This window comes from Myotis davidii, unplaced genomic scaffold, assembly GCF_000327345.1.
Source record: "Myotis davidii unplaced genomic scaffold, ASM32734v1 scaffold362, whole genome shotgun sequence".
In the NCBI taxonomy this organism is placed as follows: Eukaryota; Metazoa; Chordata; class Mammalia; order Chiroptera; family Vespertilionidae; genus Myotis; species Myotis davidii.
Window position 1 is genome coordinate 1,889,079 of NW_006297152.1, and position 18,952 is coordinate 1,908,030.

An 18,952-nucleotide genomic window follows, 5' to 3' on the forward strand; every position below is an offset into this window, starting at 1 on the left:
AAAATAGTGGTCATTTAGTGGTCATGTCTTATTAAAAAATCACATCTTTAAACACAATCAAACCCAGAAAAGTGAGATGCTCTCACAGTAAGTGGCCTGTGGGGTTCGAGAAGGGCCTTGAGATGAGGTGTCTCACTTCTCCCAGGTCATGTTTGCTGGAGGCTGTTGTCACCAGTGGAACACTGGGTGGTGGTCTAATACTATTTAAATGTACTGTTACCCCTGCTCCCTGCTCCCCTCTCATTATCTCCTCCCACTTACCAAGCACATATCTGCATAGGTGCAAAGGGGACAGGATGGAAACCAATGCATTGAAGAAAAGGCTGGGTAAGTTAGGAAACAATATGCAGATCGATTATTATTGTTGTCCTTTGGCAAAATTCCTTTGCAAGGGAATTTCCCCTCCACCTTTAACTGCAGTTGTATGTTGTTAGGAAAATATGTTTGCTAGAAGCTCATGCAATAAACAATGGCAAGAAACATGTCACTTCTTAAAGAATTGCAAATTTACAAGTGGGGTGTAGGATTTTATTATGTAAGTTGCAACTAAAGATAGCAAGGGAGACATCTTGTGAAATACTGTGTCAATCAAATGGCTTCTGGGCCAAGAGAAAGTTTGGTGATGTTAACATTAAAATAAAATACCAAAACAACCCGCCCTAGATGGTTTGGCTCAGTGGGTAGAGTGTCGGCCTGCGGACTGAAGGGTTCCTGGTTCGATTCCAGTCAAAGGCACATGCCTGGGTTGTGGCCCGATCCCCAGTGAGGGGGCGTGCAGGAGGCAGCCAATCAATGATTCTCTCTCATCATCGATGTCTCTATCTCTCTCTCTCCCTCTCACTTCCTCTCTGAAATACATAAAAATATATTTTAAAAAATATTAAAACAACCCTTTGAGTTAGTTACTTTAATAGACACACTTATTTCGATGCGCTTCTACATTCCTTCCCAGTGTGACTAGGCAAAACAGCAGATATTGGAAGAATGGTAGGGCCGTAGGTATGAATACCTACTCTGTGGTTATATAATTAAGACAATCTTTTAAATTTGAGGAAGAGTATCTATAGCAGGGGTCCTCAAACTTTTTAAACAGGGGGCCAGTTCATTGTCCCTCAGACCGTTGGAGGGCCGGACTATAGTTTTAAAAAAAACTATGAACAAATTCCTATGCACACTGCACATATCTTATTTTGAAGTAAAAAAAACAAAACGGGAACAAATACAATATTTGTATTTGTATGTGGCCCGCGGGCCATAGTTTGAGGACCCCTGATCTATAGTCTTGATCCCAAATGCTTACTCTTTAAATCTCAGACTTAGCATTTAGTATGTTTAATCTTGAACACAATACTTCACTTCAACAAACCTCAGCTTCCACACGCAGGGAGTGGGAATAATTAGTTGTACTTAAATCTCATAGAGTCGTGAAAGTTAAATTAGGTGTGCCTAGGAAGGGATTAGCACTATATCTGGCATGTAGTACGAGAGAGAGTGTTCAATAAATAATAGTGTTGGCCTGTTGACCATTGCTTTTATTACTGGTAGTGAGAATTATTTCATTAGTAGTAATGACAGTATAGTACCATAGTAGTAATACCGTAGTCAGTCCAGAAGAGGTCCTCCAATCAAGGTCATCCTGCATCATCATTTGGCGGAGGCAGATTTACTTTGAGGCTAGTGAGGGTGGAGCGTCAGGACACATCACTTGCTTGGGCTTGCTCCCCAATTTTATATTCTAGAAGGAGCAAACAACATAAAAAATGTGAGGAATCAGGAAAGTCCCACTTTTTTTTTTCCCAGTGAGTGATGATGAGTCTGATATTCCTAGAAGCTCTAACAATTGGGAAATATGAAGTGGTAACTTGTACGTTGACTTGACCCTGGGACATTTATAAAGTTACCGAATATCAGGACGAAAGCTGTGCTTTAGGGAGAATGAACTACTATGAGATGGATTGGGCTGGGAAAAGACCACAGTCAGGCTGTTTTGATGTCTTGAGGTGGTGGCAGTGGAAGTTTTCAGAAGCCGGGAGGAGAATCGAAGCATTAGGGTGGTAAGGGTGTCTCCTCATTGCCTTTCAGAGCTGTATGGCCTTTGGATCTGGGCATGGGAGAGATTTGAGAACCCTGGCCCCATGGTGATTGATTTGAACCTAACAAGATAGTGTTGGTGAGGCCAGGAGTATTGGGACAGGGTATTTTTCAGATGACAGTGTTCAGGGGCCTCCCCAGCACTCCTGATGTGGGGAGGTAGGGGCTGGGAAAGGGGCAGGCTTCTATGAAAACAAATACTCCACTAAGAAACCCTTTGTAAGACAACCCATGAGATAGTAAAGAAAAAAGTCAGTCACAGAGAGTGGCAAGGCAAAATGAGCTGCCACTATAGTTACCTGATAGTCACTCACCTGAGTTACTGTCAGGAGGGACATGAAACAAACTAGTCTGATTATTTTTAAAGGAACAGTACTATTCAGAACTCAAACTGTCCTGCCTTTAGAGCTTAAATGCTGCATTTTGAGAGCAGTTCTCGCCTCTGAATAGATTCCGACATTTGAATAGACCTAATTTGGCCACTTCCCAGGAGGCTGGCTGTTTCCGAGATCAAAATAAACATGGGACCCACATTATGCCTACCCAGTGTTTTATGGAAATGTTTTTCACGCACATATTGCCATCCTTGGTTTTCAGTGTGGCAAATCTTCTTCCATTTGTGTGCTTACCTTCATTAATGTGTAAAGAAAAGTTGGTAGAGAGCATATTTAATCGATTTTATTAATAATTTGGAATTTCTTAAAGCAGTGATTTCTTTGTCCTTTGTGTTTTCAGTATCTAGCACAGGGATTGGCATATAGTATTTATTGATAAGTGTTTCAGTGAACCGAATTTAATCACACAAATGGCTCTGGTGGTATTTTAGTCCTTCTTTCCTATGTAGAGCTTCATCCTTTATCATATAGAATTGAACTGAGTAAAGTAAGAGTATGCATTTTTTGTCTTACCCAAATCTTCTCTTCATGGAATTGTGGTATTAGAGTCCTACATCCTATTTTTTTGCTCAGAATTACTTAGATTTTAAAAAAATGTCTTTAACTTCCAAAGGGTTTATGTAAATGCAATTTTAATTTATTGTTGCTTTTATCATTGCTGTTAATAAAAGTAATCATAAACTCCTACCTCCACATTGAAAGTTCGCTAAAAGAGTCAAGATTTTCATGAAATGCATAGTAGACAAATAGAACCCTTCAGTACAAAGTACGTATGTTGCTGCAGCCAGCAAGTCTAAACAGTTTAACTGTGTTACTTACTTTATGTAAGTCTCACACAGAGGGTAGAAAGGCCACTATTATCCAAATAATCGCTTATTACAAGGTTACCCTGATATTTTTCAACGGAAGTGAACTTATTTGTGAAATTTTGGCCATTTGACAGGGTAAATATCCCATAGACACTTAACCAATAGTGTATTTTGGTTTTATCAATATGGATATTTGAAGTTTTCCATTAATAGGTATATTCTTAAGTAATAATCTAAGGTTTAAGTAATTGTTGTGAAAGACTGAATTAGAACATCTCAAATCTCGGGTGCAAACATGACAAAGCCAGGCCACTTCAGCCCTAAAAATGAAACGGAAGCTTAGCTCTTTGATCAAGAGGAATCCTCCTAGGACTAGTTAGAAACATTTGGGTCTTTCTTCACGAACTCAGCAAAAACGTTTGGCCTTTACAGAGTGATTTTTGCCCTTCTTTTCACATACCGCATTCTTATATTTTTTGTGTAGTCATATTTATCCTTCATTTTCTTTATTGTTCTGTCCTGGGAGTTATGCTTAGAGAACCACTCTCCTGTCTTTTTGGTATAATATTTTTGGATTATATTAAAAATATTTGATACTTTAATCGATCTGGTAATATTATAAAATATTAAATTCATTTGCATGCTGGGAACCTTTCCTATGTTTTCTATTGTTTTTATTTAGTAATTTGCCACATAATTTTAATTAAAACTATAGATAGCATCTTTGTAATTTGTCAGTAAACTTTACATTGTCTTCCTTTTAAATATTTATTGACTATTATTATTCATTTTATTGCAGATGCATTTTAGAATCATTTCATTAAGTTGTAAAATGTAAAAACTGGGTTATTTTGAATGCAAAGATAGTACATTTATTTATTAATGAAGAACTTTTTAATTTTTTACGAGTTCCCACAGAGAAACACTGTATTTGTCTGTATATTTTTCTTTATCTTTACCCTCTTTATAGAATATTGTGAGGCTTTTTTAGGTTTATGTGCCTGTCAAGAAATATTTATTGGTTGTCAATTATGGTAAGTGGCAAGCTACTTGAAAAAAATATATATACATATGAAATCAGATAGCTATTAAATGGATTGTTGCAAATGCTAAAAAATAAAGTGGGGCATATTAAAAATGTTAAGAGTCTATTTGAGCAAAAGTGGATTTGAATTGGGCCATACCAAACAGGAAGTGTTTAGAAGGGCTCCACTGACAGGAGCCAGGGAAAGATTTTTATAAAGAAGTTCTTTGATTGGCTGTCGCTTAAGCGGGTGCCTTATTTGGGAAATTCCAGTTGGCTGTTTGTGATAGGTTGTCCTTAGGTTTTGGTTTCTTAACCTTGGAGCATTTTCTAGGTTAGGTTTGGGTTTGCTTAAGTAGGCTGCTAAGGTATTAGAACTACCTCAGTCTAATGGCTTCCTTATTAAATTAAATTAGGACAAGTTAAATAATTACCAATGCTTGCAGTGCTTGAAGGAGGGCATTGTTTATCTGTAGTATCAATAAATTCCGTCAGAAAATGGAACTGTCCACTTGTGACTGTTCAGACAGGGGCAGGTAGGGGCCTCCTGCCAGATGATCCACTTACAATGGACTTACAGGAGTTGCCGACAGAAGGTCCTTCCCTGAACGTGATATGAAGAAGAGAAGAGATGATAGCCATTCTGTGTGATGTACTCCTATAAATGCTAAGAGTTGACTTACAGGTATTGGCTGGGCTTCCATCCAAATTAATGGCACAGACTACTTACAGTTTCTTAACCTTGACTCTGTTTTATCCTGTAACGTATTGATAAATAGTAGGTGGCAAGGGGGTGGGGAAGCCCTCAATCGTAGAACATGCTAATGTCTGCAGTGTAAAATATTCCTAGTGTAACTGATTTCAAGTTACTAATGTGAAGTCAGCTGACTTGTAAAATTCCTGAAAATTTAACAATTGGTTTTCAAGCCAATCCTTGAATCCTACCCCTAAACCCCCAGGTCTCATTCTCTGGTCTCTGCTCCACCCCACCTCCTCCAAGACCAGGCCCCACCATTCCTCACTCTGCCCTAGTCCCTGAAGCTCTTTGGAAGCTGGATGACTGACACTCCTCTCACACTCTTGTTATGCATGTGAGATGCCATAAACTGATAGCTGCGTTCTCAAAGGGGAACAACATTCATTTAGGAGTTAAAGGAAACCACAACTTAATGCTGTTTCTTTTTCATCTTGTTATAATAGTCTGTCACACCTCTGGGCAATGAAGATGCAGTCTACTGGCCAGACAGTCACAAAGATTAATATTTTAAAAGCTTGACAAACTATGGCTTAGAGTTAATGGATACCTTTCATCTGTGACTCATAAAGCCATTAATCATATCAAGTCAGTTAACTAGTGTCTAGCTATTCACTGGTTAGAACATGTGGTAAAACTTGGAGGGAAGTCTACTCTTACTTTATACAGAGAAGAGAGGGGGAAAAACCACAAGAAATCTTCCCTCCCTCCCGCCCCCCAATAGCCACTTGATTCCGTCACCCAGGGAAATGTGTGGGGATTCCCTTTACATCAGAAAACTGCACGGCCACTCTGTGTGTGCGCTGGGGAGAGGTGATTGAATGAGGAATGCTACCCTGAGGCACAGCTCAACCACAGAGCTCAGCACAATGGTGGCCATGCAGCTGTTTATAAGGTGGAGCAGAATACATTCAAAGAACCAGGTCAGGTTCCTTCATTCCTGCGCCCTTCTGCTCACTTTGTTAGGGAGATGATAAAAATGCAGCACGGAGATGCCACAAGGGACTGGTCTCAAATTTTTTGATCAATGAAAGGTAGATTTCCTTCTATCTAGAATTCTCTTTTGATTTGGGGCCATTGTATTGGGCATGTAAGCAGGTTTCCTGAGGAAATCCTCCATAAGCTTATCTGGAGATGTCCCAGTCGCCTCCGGGCCAAATCTGAACCAGTAATGGATGAAAACCTAGAGCTCTGGTTTCTTACGCCCTTTTAACTTGCATGGTGTAGGTCAAATGGAGCCCTCTGAAAGGTAGGCTTTTACTTTTTAAACAATAGAATCTATTTATAACAATGCCACAGTCAGAATTTAAAAAAATATATTTTTTTAAAAAAATTTGACCCCCATCCTTCTGGGAGGCATGATACTTCTTATGGGTATAACTGAAGACATTTGTCCTCTTGTGCAAAAAGAGGAAATGGGATGGAATAGGGTAATGGCCCTGAGGTAGGGCCGCATAGTTACTCATCTGGAGAGGCAATAAAGAACACCGTGTGACCTTCGCAGCGCTCTCTGGAATAATCGGAGAACGGAGGTCAAACAGTCCACCTTGACAATGCCAAGGACTTCCTGTTCGTGGTGTTTCACTTACTGAGGATAGAATACAGGACAGGGTTGAAGTTGCTGAGTTCCATTCTTGGATAGTGTACAGAAATAGTACACGGGTCCACATACTAGTAGTTCTGGTTAAACATCCCCTGACTTTCTAACCTTTGGGATGGCCTTTGTCTTCTCCATTTAACCTTGATGCTGTCCCCAGAAAGGGACCAGGACCCAGGTGGTCTGCAATGTGTGTGTTCCTGACTTTTTGCAGGACAGATTCAAAGACATGAGTCCACGTGACTCTGAGGGTACATTTATTAAAGCTGGGGACAGTAAGACGAAGGACCGCTTAAGAGAGAAGCAAGATCATAGCAATAGGAGTGACCCTAGGCACAGCTGCCTTGGCCCTTTAGGAAGAAAGTTCAGAGGCAGAAGAAATGAGCCAGCTGGGCTGCATGGACTCAGGAAATAAGGTACATGAGCAAAAGGAGGACTCTGGAGACAGGTTCAGGGTATTGCCCGGAACAAGCTGCCACTGCCTACTGCTCCCCTGGCTGCAAATCTCCTGGGAGCTTTAGAGCTTAGGAGAAAGAAAGCAAAGATACATGCCTGAGGGAAGAAGGGGGGGTGGAGGGAGATGCAGGCACAGGCATACTCAAGGGACAGCTCGCTCTGGGTCCTTTGTCTTAAGGGTTTTTATCTGGTGGGGAATTTCAGGGGAGGTCTCAGTCAGAATATTCATCAGCTTTCCAGATGTGCTCTTTGACACTCTCGTGCATCGAAATGAGCATTTAGAGGGATCAGGATCATTCTCTGGTCAGTTTTTCCTTCAGAGACGTCACCAGAAAGGGAGTAGGCCCGAGGTGCGTCTGCCCTGGCGTGGTCTGGAAGATGTAAACCGTTTGTTTCTGAGTGTCCTTGGTTAGGGAAGATAAAATCTTGTGATTTACTTACTAGCTGGCTGTAAATTGTTCAGCCTTCTCTTTAACTGTCCGTTTCCCCATTCCACTTGCCAAGGAATTTTCTTAGCTTTCTACTAACCGGCCTCAATACAAGGTTTCTGGGCCTTTTGTGCATGTGCCCTGGATGGACCCTTTGCACATACTGTTCTGACAGAGAACGTTTCCAGAGCAGAGAAGTGCAGATGGGAGGTAAATTAGTTAAATGTGTGGACTCCTTACATCAGAGCCCATGGTCCTGCCAGGTTTCCCTGGGTCTTGAGGGCCAGCCATGGCAGGCTCTTTATCCTGACTCAGGAGCTCCCAGTCCCTCCTCCTTCGTATACAGGGACTGCTGTGTCCATTACAACCCATGGCGGCTTCTGAAGCCACTCAGAACAAGACAGTGGATGGACAACAACCTTGCTCGCTCCTCTGGTTCCGTTTTCCACACCCTGGGATCTGTTAGTGATTCTGGGCTTTTTATCTTCTATGTGAAATTATCATTATCTCACTTACTGTCTTACTACTTCACCTACCTTCAGTATTTTGTTTTCTAGCACTGTGTACGTGCTTATTTCCAGATACTATAATTAGTGAAAGTTTGAGGAACAGAATGTTCACATACTCTCAAAGTGTTTCCTCCTTAATGACTTGCTAATTGCAAAGGTCAAAATACTAACTTTTCAATGGGAAAATGTAGTGGACACATTTTTAACCAACTACTCAAGGTCAACATCATCCCCTAAGACAAACCATCATGTGCCTCTGGTTGTGCTGCACCGAGAAAGACCCAGTATCACGTATGTAATATTCCTGCCCAAAATGCATCACTTGAATCTGTGAGGATGTACCAGACACAATTAAATAACAATAACTGGTTTGTATTCTTTAAACAAGATCAAAGTCATGAAAGGCTTAGGAACTATTCCAGGAGATTAAAACAAAAACAAAAACTACTGGTAAAAAGATATTTTAATTAAATATAATGCATAATCTTGGATTGGATCCTGGAACAGGAAAAACAGTGTCCTTTAAGAGGACAGTGGCAAAATGTGATGGTGGTACTGCTCGGTCCAAAATGTCAAAGAGCAAGTCACTGCCTGCTTCTTACAGCCGCTTACACCGTTTTAGTTGTAGTTACCCCAGCATGAGCTCACGTTCTGTAGCTTGCATCCTTTCCTTTTGTTCTTTGCCTTGAGCATCACAGGTCTCTTTCCTTTCCCATGTTTTAATCATTCCGATAGTTGAGAGCAGCTGGCCTGCATTCTTCCCTTCTTCATCTTTTCTTCAGCATGAACATCCTCCATCCTTTCAACCATTAGGGTGAGAAGTTGCCTTCCTCTCTGCGTGCTGTTTGCCAATGCTCCTTCCAAAGGATGGCACCCCGGTTGACAGAACATTTCAGAACGCAGTGGAGAGTGTTGTGGAATCGTGACCCCATTCTACTGGCTCTTGAATACATGGGTTAAATACATGATTGGCTATTTTTTGCTCCTACCGGTACTATTTCAATAATAATGATAATCATAATGATCACCGTGCCTAACATACGTATATTGAGTGCATACCGTATAACAGATTTTTCTAAGCACTCTTCATGTAACAGCTGACTTAGTATTTGCAGCTCGATGAAGTAGATAATAATAACAATCATACCCTGTCACCAGATGAAATAATCTGCCCAGGGTCACACATAGTGAGCGGTGGATCCAGAAATGGCTACAATAAATTGTGAAATTTTTACAGGCTGTTCATCCCGATTTCTCTCTCAATCAGATAATCTTAGACTTTTAAGTAAAATGCTTTAAAAAATCATGATGTGTGCATATCTTACTCTAAATCTGTGGACGTTTTATTAGATGATCAGTATTTACCACCTTAAAAAACATCATTAAATGCATACATCTAATCCTTTATTCAATACAACATGAATTTACTTTATTAGCTGTTTGAAATAAACATGCATTTTACCTCATATACCCCAAAAGTTGCACTGAGATGACAAAAAACATGTAAAAATAATTGGAAAAGAATTCAATGGTGTGGTTGAAGGCAGGGAGGTGGCTGGAGATTGAAGGATTGAGGGAACCACAGTAGGATGGATTTGGGGATGATTTGAAGCATACGAGTGTATATTCAGATTGACAATGAACTCTTTTTGAACTGGGGAGCCCACGTCCCCCATAGAAGCAAAATAGAGGATTCCATAGAGAAAATTTTTCTGAAGGCACCAAAATTAGAAGCAGAAGGGAGCCCAGGGCCAATAGCCTATAAATTAACCAACATTTGTGGAATTTTGTAGCTGTGTCTAGTCTTCACCTCCAGAATAAAGATGTGAATACAAACATTTCAGAGTTAAGTTCAGATATATTCCCAGAGCAGGCAGCAGGCTTGAGGTCAGTTGGTGGCTGGGAGTTGGCAGCCATCATAAGGAATTAGGAGACCCTTCTCTCTCAGGAATTATGTGAAGTGCACACCCACTAGGAGAGCCTGGTCAGACATGAGTTCCCCTCTTTCTGGCCAACACAAGTCTACTTCAACCAGGGCTCCTTTAAAGAGAATCTTACATAGACCACCAGCTCAACCATGATTCTCACTGAGACTGGGAAATCCATTGCAGCCACAAATACTAACCAATCTAGTGTTGTACTGTGCTTACAAGTATGAAAATACAGCCAGGAATTCGCAAACACTTGAAGAAATTCACCTAAAAAAAGGAAGGGTAGCACTGCGCTCAAGGAATTGAGTTAATACATGGTACAAAACAAAGAAATGAATATAATTATTATTTTCATTTCATAAAAACAGGCTAATGACAAAAGGCAAAGTTCTTGAAAATTAGATATGTACATTAAAACAAAAACGTCAGTAGATGAGTTGATTAGCAATGAACACCAAACTGCCTGAGTAGGAAGAAGGGAAAGATGGGAATATTAGGGGGAGAAAAATGTATGGTTAATGTGACCAAATAGTGGCCCATTAAAGCAATACACTCTTCTCAGTAAATGGCAATGAAAACCTTGTAGCTAACAGGATTTTAAGTATAGAGAGACAGAAGTACATTTAATTAAATATTTGCTTTATTACACATGTTACCCCCTCAGTTTTCATTATTTAGTTTAATTGGAACAATGGCTTTACTTTGTAGATGGTTGAAATGTTTGCTTATGTATATTTTATATTAAAATATATTAAAAGTTTATGTAATACAAAAGGATTCTTAAACTAATTGAAATCTGTGATTGATATAATATTAGGAATTTTTGAATCGACCTTAAAGTCATGTGTTTTAAACTAGTACTCATTTATAAACAACCGAATTCTTTTTTTCTTAAATTTATCTAGGGTTTGGAAACATCTCACCACGCACAGAAGGGGGAAAAATATTCTGTATCATCTATGCCTTACTGGGAATTCCCCTCTTTGGTTTTCTGTTGGCTGGAGTTGGAGATCAGCTAGGGACCATATTTGGAAAAGGAATTGCAAAAGTGGAAGATACGTTTATTGTAAGTATGATAGCCTTTTAACTACATGTGGATATTGTTTAATGTATTAAAATATTACACTTTTCCCATTATCTCAGAGCAGCTATACATTCACTATTAGATTTTCCATAACAATTTATATGTACTCCTATTAGCATGTAACTCACTGTATAGTTATTTTTACACTTATCTGAATGAATAAATTAATGCATGAGAAAACTCTTAAAATATGCATTAAAAAGTATAAATCTGGCAGCCCTAGTTCAAATTCCAGATATATTGTCTCCTAGCTATATTTTGCAATTTATTTAATGTGAATAGAACTACTGACAATGAAACATGACTCTGAGAGTTAGAGATAATATAAGTTAAAGTTTAACAGAACTAGTAAAGACTGACAATATTTTATTATTTAAAAATTGTTTTGGTACCCTTGTTCATTGTTGGTGTCACTGTAAACATATAACCCTTCTATGAAGGATATAGAAATATATGACAAACACAATAAAGATGACCGTACAACTTAATGTAGTAATGTCATTGATAGGAATCTATCAAAGTGATAAAATTCAGTAGAACCAACAGTAATATATATGTAGCTGTTCATGGCCACATTACATTCAATAGAAAAAAATAAAATGAAAATGCTCCTGTTACAATTTTAAGTAAAAAACAATAACATCATGAGTACAAACTTCTATTCTTGAAGAAAATTCTGGATAAAGAAAATGATTATGTGAGAGGATGGGATTATAAATGATTTATTACTACTATCACCACTATTCCAAATACATTTTAGTTATTATTAAATGACATTTTCATATTTTCACAAAATTGTCAGAGCATTTTACATTTAACTCTATGGATGAAATAAGGCTCTTGAGTATGGTTTTTCAATTTAAATCATAGTTCTAGTTTTTAGCATTATTATGTTTCATATTTAAGTTCAAAGTTCACTCTCAAATATTTTTACTGTAAGAGTGGAGTAGGTGTGGTTATTCCCAAACAGAAGTTTTATCCTTTTTATGGTATTATCCTTTTCTTATATTGATATAAAAATATCCTGTATTTATATTAATTGAGAGGTAGGATTAGCGGCGTGAACTTGATAGTACTGAATTGTTCATTTATTCAACAGAGTTTCGAGCACCTACTGGATGCTGGGCAGTGTCTTTGTGCTGCATCTACATCAGTGCATAAGACAAATTCCGTGCCCTGTTAGGGGATACATTCCAGGGGTCATGATTCAGCATTAAACACTTCTGAGAACTTTACAAATGTGAATTCACTTAGCTCTCAGGTGTGTGATAAGGATGGTGGACTATCGAAACTTTTCTTTCTATTTTCCATTCTATGGTTTCATTGACCTTTATGTCTAGAAAAATTTCAAGCTCTGCCATTCAGTGATCTTTTATGGTGGGGCTGAGACCTAGAAAGGACAGATTCAGTTAGAGATGAATAATTCACGGTGATTAATCTCAAAAAGAGACCTGGAGATAAACTGCTGTCTGTACAGTCTTCATTTAATGTCACACTGTGGAGATTTCTGATAAGAGAAGGAGGTGAAAAAATATGGGTGCTCTGATGGCAGCTGTAGCTTAAAGGTGTGGAAGATGTATCCTTATTTACCTATCATCCTTGATATATTTAGTTTTATAGTTTAAGACCACAGGCAGCGAGAGAGTTCATCAGGCTCATCTGAGAATTAAATGTGAACTTTAAGTCTCTGAACATCCACTTTTAATCAACTGAATATTGATTGGAAATGTGATAGGAGTGAGAAGGAATAATTTGATCAGTAGCAAATATTTAATTCATAGTTCAGGTTTTTTTCCATTTTCATATATTTCTAGATTGTGTTTACCCCACAATCAATTGTATGCCTATAGACTGGAAATATTTTAAGAGTAGTTCCGGTAAACAAAAGGATGATGTAAGTCTGAAATTTGTATTTTAAGAGCAAATGTGATTTTACTTGGGAGAGTAATTTACCTGGTGTAGGCTCTGTAAGACTAAAGTGGTATCATCATTAGCATTGGCTGTTTTGAGCTAGTCATGTGACTTTACTTATAAAGACAATGGAAAATTAATCATAAAAGGGAACCAAATAAAATTTCCAATGCTAATTTGCTGATGACAGTGTACATGAGTTAGCTTTGTGCATATGCCCATAATCAGTTAATCTCAGTCCATTTCTCTTTCTCTCTCACCCTCTCGCTCTCTTCCCTAGAAGTGGAATGTTAGTCAGACCAAGATTCGCATCATCTCCACAATCATATTTACGCTGTTTGGCTGTGTGCTCTTCGTTGCTCTGCCCGCCGTCATATTTAAGCACATAGAAGGCTGGAGCGCTCTGGACGCCATTTACTTCGTGGTTATCACTTTAACAACCATTGGCTTTGGTGACTATGTTGCAGGTAAGTTTTTCTTGGCACCGCCCCTGCCCTCCTAACCCGTGTCCCTTCTTCAGACTTTTCACTTGGGTTTGCAGTACAACACAGTGACTGTATTGGTTACGAAGGTTGCCATAACCAGGTACCACACACACTGGGTTGCTTTAAACAAAAGAAATCCATTCTCTCTCGGAAGTTCGAAATCAAGGTGCCAGCAAAGGCATGCTCCCTCCGAGACTCTGCCAGAATCCTTCCTTGCTTCTGTCCAGCAGTCCTCGTTGCTTCTTGGCTGATAGCCCCATCACTCCCATCTCTGCTTCCATCATCCCAGGGCTTTCTCCGTGTGTCTCGCGCACTGTGTCTGAAGGATGCCAGTCATATTGGATTAATGCTAGGCTAGTGTGAGTTCATCATACTAATTACATCCCTAAGGACCTCATTTCCAAATAAGGTTGCATTCCAAAGTACTAGGGGTTAGGACTTCAACATATATTTTTGGAAGACACATTTTAATCCATAACAATGACAAAGCCAAAAAAAAAAAAATCCATTCCATGACAGTGGAGGTAAGCAGATTGGTGCAGTTGGACATTTATTTTTTATTCTAAGAAAGAGATTTAGTTACAGGTTATTCAGAATTTTATATTCCCACCCTATTTTCCAAACCCAAATATCTGCCTCTTAATTTTTCTTTTGTTTTTTAGAGGTACAAAAATTTGAATTTAACTTATCTTTGCTCTTTTTTCTTAGGCCTTTTCATATCTTAGTTTAAAAAACACCTGCAAAATGTAGATGTTCTTATTTATTTATTTTGCTGCAAAAAGCTTTATTGTTCCATTTGGTCCAGTGCATGGGAGAGGGCTTCAGGGTGGTTAAAGGAATGGCTGGGGTTTCGGGGAGAGGCTCAGGCACAAGGCAGACCCCAGGACCCCCAGAGGGGCCCCTCACAGGCCTCCGGGCTCCCCAGGTCTTCTGGATGAGCTTCCCCTCCTCACCCGGAAGCGGCTCTGCAGGACTTTAAGGCTGAGCGTCTGCGGGGGCAGAACCAGGGCCTGCAGGTCCACCAGGGCCTGGTCAGGTTCCTCCCCGAGGCCGGGCGGCCTCCCTGGCCCCCGAGTTCTGCCCCCTCATCTGGGGAGGCCTCAGCGCGTCCTGGGGGAGAGTGCGGCCCCGCGCTGGGTTTGTGCTCAGAGCCCTGGAGCCTCTCCTCTGCCGGTTTGGGGAAGAAGCGCCCACGCCCTGGAGAGCCACATCCTCAGGGTCCAGATAGAGAGAGGTAGGTGTGGGCGGCCGCAGAGGCGTGGTGGTGGTGGTGGGGACCAGGCGGTTGACCGCAGCCTCCACCTCGGTGGGATAATGCTGAGGAATCTGGGAGCTCATGGTTGTTCACATAAGGAGTTAAGGTAGAAAAGAAGCCAGTGTGCTGGCTGGTCCCGGAGGTGGTGCTGAAGGTGGTGACTGGATAAGACGCTGGGGGTGGCCGAGGCTGGGAGAAGGGGCGTCCCTGGGGCTGTTCGGGGTGGCCGAGGCTGAGAGAAGGGGCGTCCCTGGGTCTGTTCTGGGCCAACACGTGTCCCTGGGGCTGTTCTGGGCCAACACCACTGAAGCAAGAGGCAGCTCCGGGACGCCTTGCTGTTGCTTAATTGTTGTAGCTCTTAGGACCCACATTTCTGTCATTTCCCCTCTCCTTTTCCCTGTTATATTATTTAATACTGTTCTAACTCCAGTTTTAAGTAAAGTATAATTGTGGTAAAAGTAATATCAAGTAATCATGGATCATTTTGACCAGCTACTGAAAATCTAAACCATTCTTTTTAAAAAAATCAGTTGGGAGTATTAGAAAAACATGCTGAACGTTATAGTAGGAATGTGCCGTTAAATTTTCCAGAGTAAACTCACCAGCCTAATTTAGTTTTAGGAGAGTTTCATACTTTCTGGCTATTTACTATCCTTTCTTGTTTTCTTGTTGTTGTTTTTTTAGTCTTAATCATTTTTATTTTACTTAATAAATAAATACCAGAGAATGGTTGTGAAACCATTGGCAATATGGTAAACTTTAAAGCGTTTATTCAACTTCGCTCATTTATTATATTTCTTGGAATGAGAATATATACATTTTTTTCACAAGTAAATGCTTAACGCTTTACAATTACCCTATTTGTAGAAACTTGAAAATCATCGCGATTAAATGAAAAAAAAGTGCATACAAAATTCTTTCTTTGAATCTTACGTTTTAAAATATATTCAAAATAACATTTTTACAGCAGTCAAAACCTTTCACTAAAAATAAAGAACTGTAGTCTCATAAGTTTAACAAGTGGCCACATTCTAATGTAATTATTAACACCTGGAAAAACTACCGGGGCTCCTAAACAAGGGAGACTAGCAGTTGGTACAGTTTTCCCTTCTGGGCACTCCTAGTTTTGTCCTTACTATTTTTATGTCATCTGTTCAAACACAGACAGTTGCTCCAACTTTAAAGAAGTCTAAATGGACTTTGGACATTTAATATCGGCGATGCTTGCTAAGACTTAAGACCTCCAACAATGCAGAATCAGAATATGTTCTTTCTTGACCCAAACTTCTCACTTAAATGTTTTCAGAAAGAGAACATGTTGTGTTTATAGAACATGTTGTGTTCTATAAAATCTCACAGAAGGCTGACAGTTCGTATGTTTTTTATTGATTGGCTAATTACAGTAACCTGCCAAAGCCTGCCTTCTCGGGGAACGTCTATCTTTGAAGATGAGGATGTTTTCATGAGTGACACTTTGCTTTGGTCAAAAATGCTGTGTACACATCTGCGGGTTGGAGGGAGGCCCCGAGGCAGGAGGACACGCTCCTGTGCTGGAGATCTTAGAGTTTTCTAACCAGGTTAATGTGGAGAGAAGCTCAGAGATTGGTACCGCCACATACTACACGCTTCCGTCCTAAAACACCCATTTTTCTACCTCTCATCAAAGCTATTTACTTGGCTTAAGCAGAAGTGGAAAGTGTATGAATACAGGAGAAAGTGAGACACACGGATGCTAACAAAGCTTACACTCATGGCATGTTAATCTTAGGCTCTTGTACCACTTTATAAAAATAATTAACAAGGGCTCATCACTAGAATACATATGTATTAGGTGATATATCTTCTATTTTTAGGTGAAAAACATTGTATTTTATTTTATTTTTAATGTTTATTTTTATGGTAATGCACTGTTTATTTTTCAGCTTTATTGAGATATAGTTGATAGATAAAATTGTAAGATATTCAAAGTATACATCATGGCATTTTCATATACATAGACATTGTACTAGTAAAAGGATTCCCACCTCCTAGTTAATTAATACATCCATCTCCTCACATATGTGTCCCTTATTTTTGGGGGGTGAGAACAATTAAGTTCTACACTCTTAGCAAATTTCAATGCTATAATACAGTGCATGTGTTATTTTCAACCATCGGCAGACTGTGTCAATCTAGTATAGGGACCACATGGTCTGAGACTCTAAAGAAACAAAAATTATAAATAAAAGAAATGTGGGTGGAATCCTAAAATAATGTTGATATTTGCAACCAGAGCACCAGAAAAAGAAAAGGACAAATATTTTTACTTTATGGTTTTGTAGAAGATGAAAAACAATTTCTTTAACTTACTTTAAGAAATCAACACTCTGAACCTGGCTAGCTCACGTGGGCTTGTTAATATTCAGTCTCAGCTGCCTGCAGAGCGAAGTGTGTGGATCAGTGGCGACCCTGTAGTTTAGAGCCGCGGCGCCGTTTTGTGGGGGAACGGGAACAAAATGGTATTTGCATGGCGTTGAGTTTAGTCTAGTAAACATCTTATTACTGCGATTTCTTTTTGTGGTAACCCTCTTTAAATTCATTCCTTTAGTTTTACAGAGGAAATAACGAAAAATGGTAGAAATACACTTTACTAATCATTAGCAAATGCTGAGAAAGATAAATTAGAAAGAGGCAGATTGACAGCAGCTTTTGATGTGTCTCTGTCTGCTTAATGGATGTATGCTGTAGCTCTTTTGGTCTTTGTGAGACTGGAGCCCTGCTCCTAGTACTGTAGTCTTTACAGCCTCGGTCCTTTTGCCCAGGGAGCGTTTTTGGAATGAGAATGAGAATGTGGATGAGGGGGCAGGTGTGCGGCAAAGGCTGGGTAGGAAATGTGTGCCCTTTGCCAAAGTCTTTGGAAAAACAAAAATTACGAGTTTTTTAAAAGGACCTTGGGAAAGAATTGCCTCATAGAGTTCGACGTAAAAATAGTCTTTGCTTCTGGGTGCTTTGAGACTCTAAAGTACAATTAGCCCTGGAGTTAAGGCAAGTACCCCACCTGGGGACCATTGGTTTTAGAACCTTCTCTCTTGCTATTAGATGTCACTGCAGGTAGTGTTTTCACTTCATTTTGGTATTTTTTGCTGGGAAAAACAAGAGGCAGTGCTGTAACTTAAAACTTCTCATCTTTCTATTGGCTTTTCAACCTCCAAAGAAAACCAAGTTGAACCTCTTGTGATGCACCCTCATTGGCTGGCGCTCTTCTCAAGCCTGCAAGTCCTTTGACAGGGATTAGGGACCAGTTACGTTGTTGTATTGAACTTCTTGGAAGACAAATTCAAACTGTGGTGTTAGGAAAAGAAAAGTAAATTTTAGAGGGTGACGTATAAATGTTTAGGATACAGGTTGTAACCTTGGTGTGACTATTAGGAACATCCCAAGAGCAGCAAGTGAGCATGTGGTGTTTTAGACCAGAACGCTGAAGCCGATGCCCATCCCCAGGGAATGAGCAAGAACGTCCGTGCAATGAGACTTCCTACCGTGGGAAGAGAACAGGACAATGCCTGATTCTATGTATTCGTAGGCCTCCTTCCTCACATGTCATGTAATGCGTGATATAAATTAGTGCATAATAGTTTTCTGATTCATAAGAAAATATATTTAAATTTGCATGCTCAGAACCTTTTCGTTGCGGTGATAATGAATCAAAAGCATTTAGAGACCACGCATCACGACAAAACCACATAGCATTAGGTTTCTCTGTATGTGACTGAATAGAGGAAGTCAACACTTACTAATTTTTCTGCAGGCAGAGCTCTCCCAGCAATTTTTTTAAAAAAATATTTTTTATTAATTTTTAGAAGGGGAGGAAGGGGGGAGAGAGAGAGAGAGAGAGAGAGAGAGAGAGAGAAACTTTGATGTGACAGTGAAACATAGATTGGCTGCCTCCTGCATGCCCCCTACCAGAGATCAAGCCTGCAACCTGGGCATGTGCCCTGACTGGGAATTGAACCGGCAACCTATTGTTGATGGATGACGCCCAACCAACTGAGCCACACTGGCAAGGGTGCCCCCAGTTAACTTTAATTTTATATTTATGCAAGGGGTGTGTTTTAGTGGCTGGTTGGCTATCTTAGTGATTGTTGTCTGCTGCTTTCTGATGGCCCAGTGTTCTAGAGCTCAATGTTCTAGGGCTAAAAAGGACCTTTCTTTTACATATGAATAAACATTGTTGGTTGTTCTTC

General features: G+C 39.8%; 1 protein-coding gene across 4 annotated transcripts in view; it reads left to right on the forward strand.

Annotated features, from left to right (window-relative positions):
• KCNK2 (potassium two pore domain channel subfamily K member 2) overlaps positions 1–18,952 on the forward strand; it is a 92,508-nt gene that overhangs the window by 37,421 nt on the left and 36,135 nt on the right. For all 4 annotated transcript variants that reach the window (XM_006772936.2, XM_006772934.2, XM_015569946.1 and 1 more), the window contains 2 exons: positions 10,900–11,060; positions 13,270–13,456. In XM_006772936.2, the coding sequence (XP_006772999.1) occupies positions 10,900–11,060; positions 13,270–13,456 (348 nt within the window). The remainder of the gene's footprint in view (positions 1–10,899; positions 11,061–13,269; positions 13,457–18,952) is intronic.